Raw genomic sequence first — 12,990 nt, 5'->3', positions numbered from 1 at the left:
CTCTCTCATTCCATGCCAAAAAGATATGTTCTTATATTTTCCTTAAAATAACCCCCAAGTTCCTTTAGGCCCTTATAAAGGAGTTTTTGAATAGAGGGTAAATTTGGGGCAAGTTGGCATAATGGAAGCCAGGAGGACCTGAGTTCAAGTCCTGCTTCTGACACATACTGGCTGTATGACGCTAGGTGAGTCACTTAACACCTGTGTGCTGCTAGAAAATTCTCTAAGATGGCAATACTAGTGTTGGTCTACATTGGTAGAGAGGGGTTTCCTAGTGGATAATTCTGTATACTAATAAAATCTCAGTTTTTGTCCAAACAAAACCAAACAAACAAAAAACTCCCATTAACTTATATATTTACCATGTAACATTGTTTATTAGTGCTTTCTGTTCGAGTCATATCCCTTAACAAACTGTCAGCTCCTGAACTTAAGATCCCTGAAGATAGGAATCCAATATCTGTCTCTACCTACTCTTTCTCCTACCAAAGCCACCATCTAGCTTAATATTCTACACACACACACAGTAGGTGCTTAATAAATGCTTATTGAATGAGTAATCAAACTGTTGGCTCTACTTAATTTTTCTAGTGAATACTTTTACTACCTGTGTGACCCTAGGCAAGTTACTTTAACCTCTGCTTGCCTCAGTTTCCTCATTTGTAAAATGAGGATAATGATAGTATCTTCCTCCCAGGGTTGTTGTGAGGATCCGAGGAGATAATTATAAAGTGCTTAGCACAGTGCTTACCGTCTATTAAGTGCTATAGAAATGTTACTTATTATTATTGTGGCCACTACTATTCTCAAGTGATTGTGGACTGCTTGGCATCTCAGTCCCCGCCTTGGGAAGTAACATAGGGCTCAGCTTTGAGAAAAGGCAAGCATAAATGTAAACACTAAATGCTGTGCCTCCTCTCCCCATAGTCCTCTGGACCTCAGCTCTTGTGGCACCATCTGTAGTCTCTTGAAACACGGGGACAATGATTCTGGTTCTGATGAGCTTTGCTCCAATGGGAGAATGTAATTCTTTATGTTTTAAGCTCAACATCTGTCTGGCTTTATTATCTCTTCGAAACTTTGAGGGCCTTTGCTTAACACTCAGACTCTCAACTACAGGAGAGTCACTCATTTTGTTAGCAAAACCAAACTGCCTGTGATCATGTCCACTAGAAAATATTCCCTGACTATCCTCCCCCAAGGGAGGGCAGGCTTTCATACACAAGTGAAAGAGTGTTAAGAAATGTTTGAAACTGAAAGGAAGGAAAACTCCCTGAAGTAAAAACATTGATGCTCTGGTGACCTCTGGTGGAAATCGTGACATTTTTAAAAAGAAAAAAAAATACAATTTTAGTTTTCTATAGCTGAAACAGTAGTCTAGGTTGAAAAGTGGGTCTGCAGCATCAAAGATGGTCAAGTCTTATTGTTGCTTTTTTTTGGTGGGGGGAGGATGGGAGGGTGGGAGAAGGGCAGTGAGGATGGTCCGTACCTGTGATTTCTCTGGTGTGGAGAAATCCCAGTGAGGACATTCTGCCAGCCAATCAATAAACATTTATTAAACACCTACTATAAGCCCTATCAGAAATTCATCTACCACATAAGTCTTAGAGAGACTATATTGGGCAGTGGGAAATTAAATGACTTGTACATTCTTTGCTTTTTGGCTTATTTCTTCTTCCCCATTCCCTCCCCCCGCCCCATCCCATCCCATCTTCATTGTTACCTGTTCTCTTAATGACTTTTCTTGTGGTGTAATTGATTCAGTGCTTTCTAGAGTTCCACAGCCATAGATCATTAATTAGGCTGGAGAGACCTTTGAGATCTCTAAGACATGCCTTCACCTTGACAGGTACTATTACTGCCTTTTCCAAGAGGTGTACCCAGCATTCAAATGCTTTTCTCTGTTATTGTTTATTATTCTGTGCAATGTACTATATTTGGATTCAGGAGACGAGTTTGAATCTGAGCCCCTGCTATGCAGTGGTTGTATGACCTTGGCAAGTCCCTTTATTTCTGTGAAATTCACTTTCCTTCTCTCTCAAAGGAGGGATTTGAACTAGGAGATTTCTAAGGTCTCCATGTTCTTAAGGCTTATAATCTCATAACTTTTATATGTCTGCCAATTGGGAAATGAGACCAAAGAGTATTCTTGACTTGTTTTCTTCCTTTCCTATCTCACAGAACTCTATGAAAAAAAGATCCAAGGGAAGATGGTTGTCTATTGGGAAGTGAATTATCCCTTTCCCATGTACAACAGAGATGTATCCTTTTAAACAGAATGCCAAACAACCTCATTTGTGATCTGGTTATAAGTTCTTTTGGAGTCATCAGATGCAGTTATGACCATGGGGACTTCTCAGGTATAGATGACATTTCTTTCCATCCTTCTTGAAAGGCAGACTCTAAAACCTTGGGAAACAGAAACTTTTATTTTTGTCTTTCTACAATCTAGCAAGATAGCTCAGTGTGTAGAGAGTTGGCTTGGCTTCAATTGCCCCCCATCCTGGCTGTTGGCATTGGGCAAGTCATTTAAAGCTCTTTATGCCCTCAGACAGTCCCCTGAGACCATAAGTTCCTGAATAGCTGATGATTTGCTTTGATGGAGAGTTTCCTTGACTGGGAGTTTTCTATGGTGATAAAATCATAGGTGGGGACCAAAAAAAAAAGATCCCTAGTGACTACCATGTTTCCTTTCTTATTTGTTGTTGCTCAGTCATTCAGTTGTATCTGACTCTTTGTGAACCTGTGGGCTATATAATGCCAATATTGTCCATGGGGCTTTCTTGGCAAAGATATGCAAATGGTTTACCATTTCCTTCTCCTGTGGATTAGGGCAAACAGAGGCTAAGTGACTTGCCCAGGGTCGCAAAGCTAGTAAGTGTCTGAGGCTGGATTTGAACTCAGGTCCTCCTGACTGCAGGCCTAGTGCTCCATCTGCTGAGTTACCTAGATGCCACTCCTTTCACATAGTAGGCATTTAATAAATGTTTGTCATTGCATATGTTGTATTGAGGATGCCTCTGCTGAAACTGTTCTAAGTGATGCGTCTGGAGACTTCAGCTACCAACCCAGAAGATCTGCAGCCTCAGCCTCAGGGTAATAATTAGGAGTGGTTTCTGAGAAGCCTTCTCATGGGATTCATGCCCCTTCCACTCTGCTTGGTTCTTTCCTTTGTGTTCCCTCAGCACTTATTCATTCATCCATTTGTTCAACATTCAACAATCTTGTATGAAGCTCCTAGGAACGTGCAAAAGATTCTGCTTGTATGTATGGGAGTGTCAGAATGGATTTTTCTTGAGGGCAAAGATTACTTCAGTTTTGTCTTTATAGCTTTACCATCTGGAATGGTACCTTGTCCATAGTAGATGCCTAAAAAATAAATTGAATTTTGTCCTGAATGATAACGATGATGATGATCAACGAATCAGCAAGCAAGTTTTAAGTACATGTTCTATGCCAGGTGCTATGCTAGGTACTAAAGGAAAAAAATGAATCAGTCCCTGCCCTCAAGTAGCTTACAATCTTGTGTGTATATGTACATACATGTATAGATACATGTGTATATATCAGTATGTAAATATATACAAAATAATTATAAGGTATTTCCCCCTATGGTTTGGGGGAGATACTAACAGTTGAAGGGATAAGGAAAGACTTCATTTAAAAAGGTTGTGCTTAAGCTGAGCTTTAAAGGAATTCACAGGCAGAGGAAAGGAGGGAGCACATCCAGGCATGGGGGACAACCTGTGCAAAGTCACAGAGATGGGAGATAGAAAAGCATGTGTGAGGAATAGCTAGCAGGCTAGTTTGGCTGGGAGTAGAGGGGAGTCATAGATAGTAAGACTGGGAGGGTAGATTGGAGCCAGGTTGTGATTGCTTTAAATGCCAAGCGAATGAGAGCTGACATTTATTTGAACTTTTCAGTTGATACAGCTCTTTGCCTATACTATCTCTATTGATCCTTACCACAGCCTTATTAGGTGGGTATTTTCATTTTACAGATGAGGAAATTGAGACACCAAGAGCTAAAGTGACTTTTCTGAGGACACTTACAAAAAAAGTGGGGGTCAGAGCAGCATTGAAACCCAAGTCTTCTGATTTCAAATCTAGTGCTCCTCCTGTCATGGGATAAAATTGTTTACTATTAATTATGTGTGTGTGTCTTGTCTCCCTAGTATAAACTATAAACTTCTTGAGGGCAGGTGTCATCCTCATCATAATTCCATCCAACAAACAGTTGATAACCACCTACAATGTACAAGGCACTGTGCCAGGTACTAGGAATAAAAAGACAAAGACTAGAAGGCCCCTTGCTCTACTGGTACTACATAGCACTTGGGAATTGACAAAGATTGATTATTGCACTCAGTCCTCACACCGACCTTGTGAAGCAGGTATTACTGGTTGTCAGCTACCTTGTGGCACCTCCCCTAAAGGCTTATGGGTAGGGCAGTTCCTCAGTGAAAGGCTTCATTAATGTATGAATGGACAAAAGAGAGTGTGCTGAGATTCTGTGTCATCAGTGGCAAGCTACCCTACAAAAGGCTTTATCATTCTTGGTGAATAAAAAAGGAGTAAAGATAGAAGATCAGTTTTTTCCATTCATAAACCTTTCTCTGTGTATAGGCCCCAGTCATTGAGGGTTGAGGCTTTGGAAAGAAACAGAGGAGGGGTTATAAGCATTTATTACACAACTAATATGTGCCGAACACTGTGCCAAACGTTTTACAAATATTATTTCATTTGATCCTGATAGGGAGGTGCTATTATGATTACTAGGGCAGCTACATGGTACATTGGATAGAGTGTTAGGCCTGGAGTCAGGAAGACTCATCTTCCTGAGTTCAAATCCAGCCTCAGACACTTACTAGCTGTGTGACCCTGGGTAAGACACTTAACCTTGTTTTCCTCAGTTTCTTCATTGGTAAAATGAGCTGGAGAAGGAAATGGCAAACCACTCCAAGTATCTTTGCCAAGAAATCCCCAAAGGGAGTCAGGGAGAATCAGACATGACTGAAAAATGACTTAACAACAACAAAATAGCTATGTGTAGAGTACTGGTAGCAAGGACTTAAAAAGAGAAAGAAAAAAGAATGAGACAGCATCCTTACCCTCAAGCAGCTTATGCTCTATTGGGGAGACAAGTTATAAAAGAAAAAAAGTGATTAATATGAGGAACCGTGTCTGGAACATCAAAATGCGCTAGCTTTGGAGTCCAAAGCCCTTGCTGTGGAGAACTTTAGGAGACCTGAGCCTCATCTACTGACTTCGCATTCTCGTGTATTTACAAAACTGGAGAGGATGCTTCTCCTTAACCCGGGACACAGTATGTGTATGTTCGGGGCCGGAGGGAACTGGATTTAAATGGGCGGACAGTCCATGTGATATTGGCTAAGAACTTCTCCACAAGTGAACTTCCAGAGAAAGATGGAATCGTCCGGGTCACCGATTACAAACAAAGCCTTATGATTGAAAGTGATGGCAGTAACGGGTGTAAAGGTAAAAACTTGTGTCTTTCATGTGGCAATATACAGTAAGAATAAAAGAGATTACAATCAAAGCGTGAATGTCTGTTACCTACTTGTTTTAAGTGCATATTAAATATAACATATGATAACAAAATTAATGTTTATAATCCCTCGAGAATTTCTTTGTTTTTTAATGGTGTATTTTATATGTTTTATTGATGTCCTTCATCCCCCTTTTACATGTCCCCCTTTCTCTCCATATAGTGAAGCAAAGCAAAAAAATTTCAGATATTGGACATGTCTGAAAATGCATGTCTTATTCTGCACCCTAGTCTACCATCTTCTACCAAGAGGTATATGACATTTATAAATATGTATCACATACCATTAGCATATATACTTAGGGAATTTTTTTTAGGATGAACATTAATGAAATAGTCAACCATGAAAGACATTACTTTTATTCATTAAACAAACGAAACTAAAACTTAAACTTGATTTTTAAAAGTTGACAACTGAACTTTACTTTAAAATTTTCTTGTTGTTATTCAGTCATTTCCATCACATCTGACTCTTTGTGACCCCATTTAGGGTTTTCTTGGCAAAGATACTGGAATAGTTTACCATTTCCTTCGCCATCTCCTTTTACAGATAAAGAAACTAAGGCAATCAGGGTTAAGTGACTTGCCGAGGTTCATGCAGCTCATAAGTGTCTGAGGCCAGATTTGAACTTAGGAAGATGAGTCTTGGGGGCAGCTAGGTGGTGCAGTAGATAGAACACTAGGCCTGGAGTCAGGTAGACCTGATCTAGTCAAACTCCTTTGTATAAAGTAGAAAGCTGAGACCTACGAAAGTAAAGTGACTCACCTAGTCTCACAAGCAATAAGTAATGTTGCTAGAATTCAGGCCCAAGGTCTCTGAATCAAGGTTTACCTTTTTTTTTTTTTTTTTGCTTCTATATCACATCACTACCAGATTTTAGCCCCAGCAAGGCCTACATTACAACCCAGGCTAGGTCTGTTTCCATTTCTGCTGGCATCATTCCTCAGGTCCCAGAGTGAAGATAAGGCTATTAAGGGGATGTGAATTAGAATTATGCTAGATTTTCCAAAATGTTATTGATTGATTATAACACTGATTACAGCATGGTCGAATATAAGGATTGTTAACCTTTTGGTGTCATGGATTCTTTTGGTTGTCTTTGAAGTTTCTAGACCTCTTCTCAGTATGATGTTTCTAAATGCATAAAATAAAATACATAGGATTATAAAGGAAATCAATTATACTGAAATGTAGTTTTGTATATATCTATATTTATCTATCAGGCAGCTAGGTAGATAGAGCGCTGGTCAGGAAGACTCATTTTCCTTGTTCAAATTGGACCTCAGACACTTACTAGCTGTGTGATCCTGGGCAAGTCACTTAACCCTGTTTGCCTCAGTTTCCTCATCTGTGAAATAAGCTGGGTACTCTAGTATCTTTTCCAAGAAAACCCCAAATGCAGTCATGAACAGTTGGACATGACTGAAACGATTGAACAAGAACAACAACATATCTATCTCTCTTTATATTTATGTATCCTTGTGTCTATGTATTTATCTGTGTACGTATATATGTATATATATGTGTGTGTGTACATATATATATGTATATGTATATATGTGTGTATATGTCTATATGTGTGTGTATGTGTGTGTGTGTATATATATATATATATATATATACACACACACACCTACCTATCTTTCTTTGTATGTGTACATGTATGCAGAGTTTGAGGACTTGACAGGACTGGCCTTGATATCAGGGAGACCGGGCTGGACAAGTTCCTTAGCCTCTTGGCATCTGAGGCACCTCTCTAGGACTGTGTTTCAGATTAGTCTTGATTAGACTTGTTGTCAGGAGCTTAGACATAATGAAATCAAACTAGGGGGGTGGTAGGGAAGAAAACAGACATCTTGTTTCTTGTTGCTCTTTATTGAAGAGATGGAACTTAAAACTCATATGATAGAAAAGTTGGGATGCTCTATGGAGAGCTTGGGTCCTATTATTCAGTGGAACTTTCTACATAATATTTTTGAGATAATATTGCATGTAACTGTTACACTGAGTCTTTTGAAGCAATTGTGTAATTGGATTGTAATTCTTAATGTACTCTCCTATTGTAAACTTCAAAGAAAAATCTTGCTGAATTTTTCCCCTTTAAATTTTTTTTATAAATTGTTTACAAAATATCTACTTTGAATTAAGGCTCCATATTTTCCTATTGAAAATAAAGAAATGTTTTTCATTCTTTAAATTAAAAAAAATCAAACTAATGAAATCACACTAATGAAATCACAGGTCCAAACCAGACTGAACTAATGACTCTTTTTGTTTGTGTATTTGTTTTCTTTGGGGGGGGGGTAGCAGGGGAATGTGATTAAATCTGTGGTTTTATTGGTAGAGGGACCTCCCCTTGAGGAATCTCCCTCTACCAATATAGGTCTGCATTTCTTCATCTGTTTTGAAACTTAAAGCCTTAGAGAGCTACCTAGTGGCTCGGAGAGATGATGTGATTTGTCCAGGGCCATGTACCAGCGTGTGTCAGAGGTGAGACTTGAATCCAGATCGTGTTGATTCTGAGACCATTTATAAAGACTAACTTTGGAAAAAACTATTGGAGAGCAATCTCCATCCCTAGATGTTTCCTTCCTTCACAATGTTGGTGCCCCTTTTGGATAGTCATATCTCAGGTTTTTGTTTCTGTATTTTCCTCTATTTTTCTTGCCTTTCTCAATTGTTCTCTTTACTTCCTTCCCCTTTTCCCCCCTTCCCACCCAGTTTCCATGTTCTACCATGATAACCCTGGAGGCAGCATTCCATCCTGGCTTATCAACTGGGCCGCAAAGGTGAGCCTCTAAGATGCAGGAGGGAAAATGTTCAACAAGCCCAGGCAGTCTTTGAAACCTGAGAAAACTGGTCATCTTCAACTCAGGGAGACCTTTCTGTGAAGGTGTCCCTTGTAACGAAGGTCAGAGTACAAGTTGGTGACTGCTGTAGTATATGTATGCATTATATGTGTGTGTATGTGTGTGTATGTTTGCATGTTTCCACTAGGGCAGGTCACATACAATTAAATATAAAATGCAAACCTTTATTAAGTGCCTACTATGTGCTGGGCACTGTGCTAAGTGCTGGGGATACAAATAAGAAAAAGATAGTTCCTGCTGCCACTGCTCCTGCTGCTTTTGTGAGACCAAAATCTGGGCCAAACTCATTTAGGGCATAATTAGGCATATATTCAGGGTTGGAGGATGGGATGTAATAACACTTTGAATTATAAGAAGATGTTTAATCCCCCCCTTTCCCTCCCTCTTTGCCTGCTTCCCTCTCTCCCCCCCCCACCAGATTTGGACAAATCTAACAGAAAAAAAAATAAGCAAAAGGGAAAATTTAGAATTCAACAAATTTTCTGGAGAAACTAAATAACTTATGTCATCTTCTTAATGGGATGCCAGAGGAATATATATTTTTCTCAATGCCAGTTGGAACATTTACCAAAAAACTGACCATCTATTGTGGTACATAAATACTGCAATAAATGTGAAAACACAGCAACAGCAACTACAGCCTTTGTAAAAATATTAATTAGTCTAGGGAACACAAACAAAACACAAAAATCAGGAGACTTAGCAATGAAGCTGCCTCTATCCCTTGTTTGGTTAAGAGTACATCACCCACTCATAACTGTGAAAGGCATGTGATCTGCTTCATTTTAACTTATTTTATGGCATGATCTTTAATATTTAAGTCATATCCATTTTGAATGAGTATATAACATATACCTATATATATATGTATATACATACACACATACACACAAATTCACATGTGTATGTATTTGCGTGTGTGTGTGTATCCAAAAACCATTTCCCAATACATAGATTGTAAAGGGATAAAACAGCTCTCAAAAGCAGAACTGCAAACTATCAAAAACCATATGAAAGAATGATCCAAATCATTAATAATAAAAAAAACAAAAATAAGAAAACCTGAGGTTTCACCTCATACCCAGTAACTGTCAAAGATGACTTAAGATGGGCATGCTGGATGGGTTGTGGGAAGATAGATACACTAATGCACTCTTGGTGAGTTTGTTAAAAGGTAGAACCATTTTGAATAACAATTTTGCATTATGGAAAAATGATTAAAATGCTTACATCTTTTGACCCAGATATTCTTTTAGTAGGCATATACCCCAGGAATTAATAGATTAAAAAGGAAGTCTCCATTTACATTGAAATATTTATGGTAGAATTTATTTTTCAGAATTTTTTGATGTATTCATTAGCTTTGCTGTTTTTTCTCTTTTTCTTTTCTTTTATTTAACATTTGTTACATGAGATGAGTCTCAGGAATAGGGAAGGAGAGCGATATAGGAAGAAAGGCAATGTAACAACAAAATATAAAAAAAATTCAAAATTAAAATAGCTTTGATTTTAAAAAAGACTAACAAAACACACACACGTATGTATGTATGTATCACACCCCTATACTAACAAAATCAGCACACTGTTAGCTAACCTAATCCAAAAAAGAGAATAAAATCTAAGTAATAAAATAAAAATTAACTTGGTAATATCACAATAAAATTTAAACTAACAATGGAACCAATTATATATAATTTTATGCTCACAAAATCAAGAATTTAAAGGAAATAGATGACTGACAAAAATATGAAATATTCAGATTAACAAAATCAGAAGCTGAGATCTTAAATAGTCCAGTTTCAGAAAGTAAAATTGAATAAGCCAGAAATAAACTACCTGGAAGGTGTGTGGGGGGAGAGTTGGGCATAGTAGAACTATTGCACAGATATTTAAACAAGTAAATTCTATCATGTGCTTAAAGAACCATCAATACATATGTTACAAACTTATTCTCAATAACTGAGAAAGTACTGATAATCACCAACTGATGACATCTCCAGCCTTCTTTCTATGAAACAATTATGATCCTAATACCTAAACTTGGAAGAGATAAAGCAGAGAGAGTATTATAGACCAGTGGTTCTTAAGCTTTTTTACATTCTTAAAAATTACTGAGGGCTCCTAAAAGCCTTTGTTCATATGGGTTATATTCGTTGATATTTACCATATCAGAAATTAAAGCAACTTTGTATCATTACGAAAATAGTCATCCTCATAGTCACCCTGAAAGGCTCTTGGGGGCCCCCAAGACCATACTCTGAGAACATTACTTATAGACTGATATTGCTAATGAATTTTTTTGTAGCATTATTTGATAAAATTCTAGCAAGAAGACGATAGCATATATCCAACCTCCTCAAAGCAAAACAAAAAACCTCACTATAATAAATTAGAGTTAAACCAGGTATGTGAATACTATTCAACATTAGGAGAACAACTAGCATAAGTAATCCAATTTAAAACAGTAATCATAACAAAAATGATAACAATCTGGTGAAAATAGTCAGACTTTTCAAAATATACTTCTTAGAAGCAATTGGATGACTCCTTTAGCCAATAGATTGGTGCCAACAAAGCAGACTGGGCACTCCCTATAATACTTGGCTAATAGACCAGTTTGCCAGAGTTTAGGTGCATGTTGCTCCCTTCTGAAGTTTTACCTATTGAGTCATATCCTTAGGACGATAGGGTCATAAACTTTAGAGCTGGAAGGGATTTTCTAAGTTATCCAGCCCAACTCTACCATTTTAAAGATGAGGAATTGGAAGCTCTGAAAGTTTCTGTTTTGTCTGCTATTCCAATAGTAAGTAGCAGTCCAGGTCCTCAGACTCCAAGTCTATGATTTTTCCATAGTGCTTTTACCATATTCTGTGGCCATGTTCTGTTGAAATCTCTCTACTGGGAATTTTTGCTTCATGTAGCCTTTGGGTCTTTTTTGTAAAAATCAGAAGAATTGTATGAGAAATTAAGCTGGGTGTGTGAGAATGCGAAATTGATGAGTTTAATTTTCTTTTACAGAATGGAGTTCCAAACTTCTTGAAAGATATCCTGAATGCCTGTAAAAACTACCATAAGAAAACATAGACGGAGGCAGCTTGAGTCCCATTTCCATGAACACCATTGAGTGATCAGGTCCTAGTGACACCACATCAACCTTGGCTGTTTTCTTTCTCTTTCAGAGAACTGAAAGCACTCTCCAGCATGTCTTCCCTATTCATGCTAGTCTTACGCTTGACTTACAATACTTACTTCCTTTCCCACTCTCCCCACCCTAGCAACAATTCCCCTCTCCCACAGTTGAATCTAGGTCAGATCAGGAAAACTCTGCTTGTTTATATTTCAAAAGGAAAGTCCTTACTAGGGAACACAATTGGTCTATTGTGCCCATTAGAAAGGAAGAAAACAAATCAGAAAAAAAAACAGTATCCACACCAACCCCTGTCTCAGGAGGTAGCTTCTTGCTGAGCACATAAGGGCTGGGGAAAGATTCATTTCATTCAAAATTGGCTTTCCTTGCACTGGAGATTGGCCAACCTGGACCAGAATACTTATTGCTCTATAAATTGGCTTAGGAGAGGATTTGAGATTGTCAATCCACTCTGTCTCATACAATCTCATTCCCTCTTGGGGAAGTGTGAGATCTTCTCATGGTGTCAAAGCAATACTCCAACTCCCCATATTTTACGGATTTCTCTCCCTGTCCCCACCCTTCTACTTCTTTAGCATTCATCTATGAGAACTCTGCCTGGTCTTCCAGAATGTATTTGCTAGTGTTAGTGTCCATAGCTGACACTCCCTAGCTAGGGATCGTGTAAATTGATCCCTTACACTGCATTCTGCTGAAGTGTCCTTACAGGTGGTCAGCTCTGAGGATATTTATGGAGTCTAGGAGCTGACCACTTAGCTTACTCTCAGGACCAGTTAGATCTATGGCCTGGTTCACTTTAAGCATTTTATCTCAGGGAACCTGCCAGAGTTGACTGCTCTTCCTCTCACCAGAAAACCTTATGAACTCTGATTTGACTAACCTGTGCCTCAAAGTTGGTTCCCATCAGAACCATACTCAGTTATTAGAGAATGAGAAGGAAAGATAGCAGCAACCTTGGTGATTTTCTCAGGGGCAATATCTACCTAACAGAATCCTGATTGTTGCTCGTAGAAATCCAGGATTGTCTGTGTTCAGAATTACAGGATGCAGACTGCCACAATATCTCAGCTTATGTGTTTCTTCTGTGTGAAAGGGAATTGATTCTTTGAAGCTTGAATTAAAACAAATAAACAAGTAAACAAAACATGTACCCTTTTTCTGGGAGTAACTTATTGCTCTCGCTTTTGTCTACGTGGGTCCCTTTACATGAATTAAATCACTCATCCAATAATTTGACCGTTAGGTGAGGCTACAGGACCCGGAAAGGGAGTTGAGTTAATTGCATTCCAAAGACCTACTTTGAATCAATGATTTAAAAGCCTGGCATCTGTGTACCTTGAGTGAAGTTGATTTTAGCTACAAGGCTCATTACTCACACATTATGATTCCCAGAATTTAATTC

The 12,990-nt window shown here is 38.3% G+C and overlaps 1 protein-coding gene across 1 annotated transcript in view; it reads left to right on the top strand.

Annotated features, from left to right (window-relative positions):
* The window catches only part of LOC118847526 (phosphatidylcholine transfer protein), a 52,130-nt gene extending 39,396 nt beyond the window's left edge, over positions 1 to 12,734 (top strand). The window contains exons 3-6 of the mRNA XM_036756037.1: positions 2,182 to 2,261; positions 5,328 to 5,499; positions 8,292 to 8,359; positions 11,459 to 12,734. Of these exons, the coding sequence (XP_036611932.1) occupies positions 2,182 to 2,261; positions 5,328 to 5,499; positions 8,292 to 8,359; positions 11,459 to 11,524 (386 nt within the window). The 3' untranslated portion in view covers positions 11,525 to 12,734. The remainder of the gene's footprint in view (positions 1 to 2,181; positions 2,262 to 5,327; positions 5,500 to 8,291; positions 8,360 to 11,458) is intronic.
* The last annotated feature ends 256 nt before the right edge of the window (positions 12,735 to 12,990 follow it).

Source organism: Trichosurus vulpecula, chromosome 4 (assembly GCF_011100635.1).
Source record: "Trichosurus vulpecula isolate mTriVul1 chromosome 4, mTriVul1.pri, whole genome shotgun sequence".
NCBI classification, from domain to species: domain Eukaryota; kingdom Metazoa; phylum Chordata; class Mammalia; order Diprotodontia; family Phalangeridae; genus Trichosurus; species Trichosurus vulpecula.
This window is presented reverse-complemented; position numbering and strand designations above follow the sequence as displayed.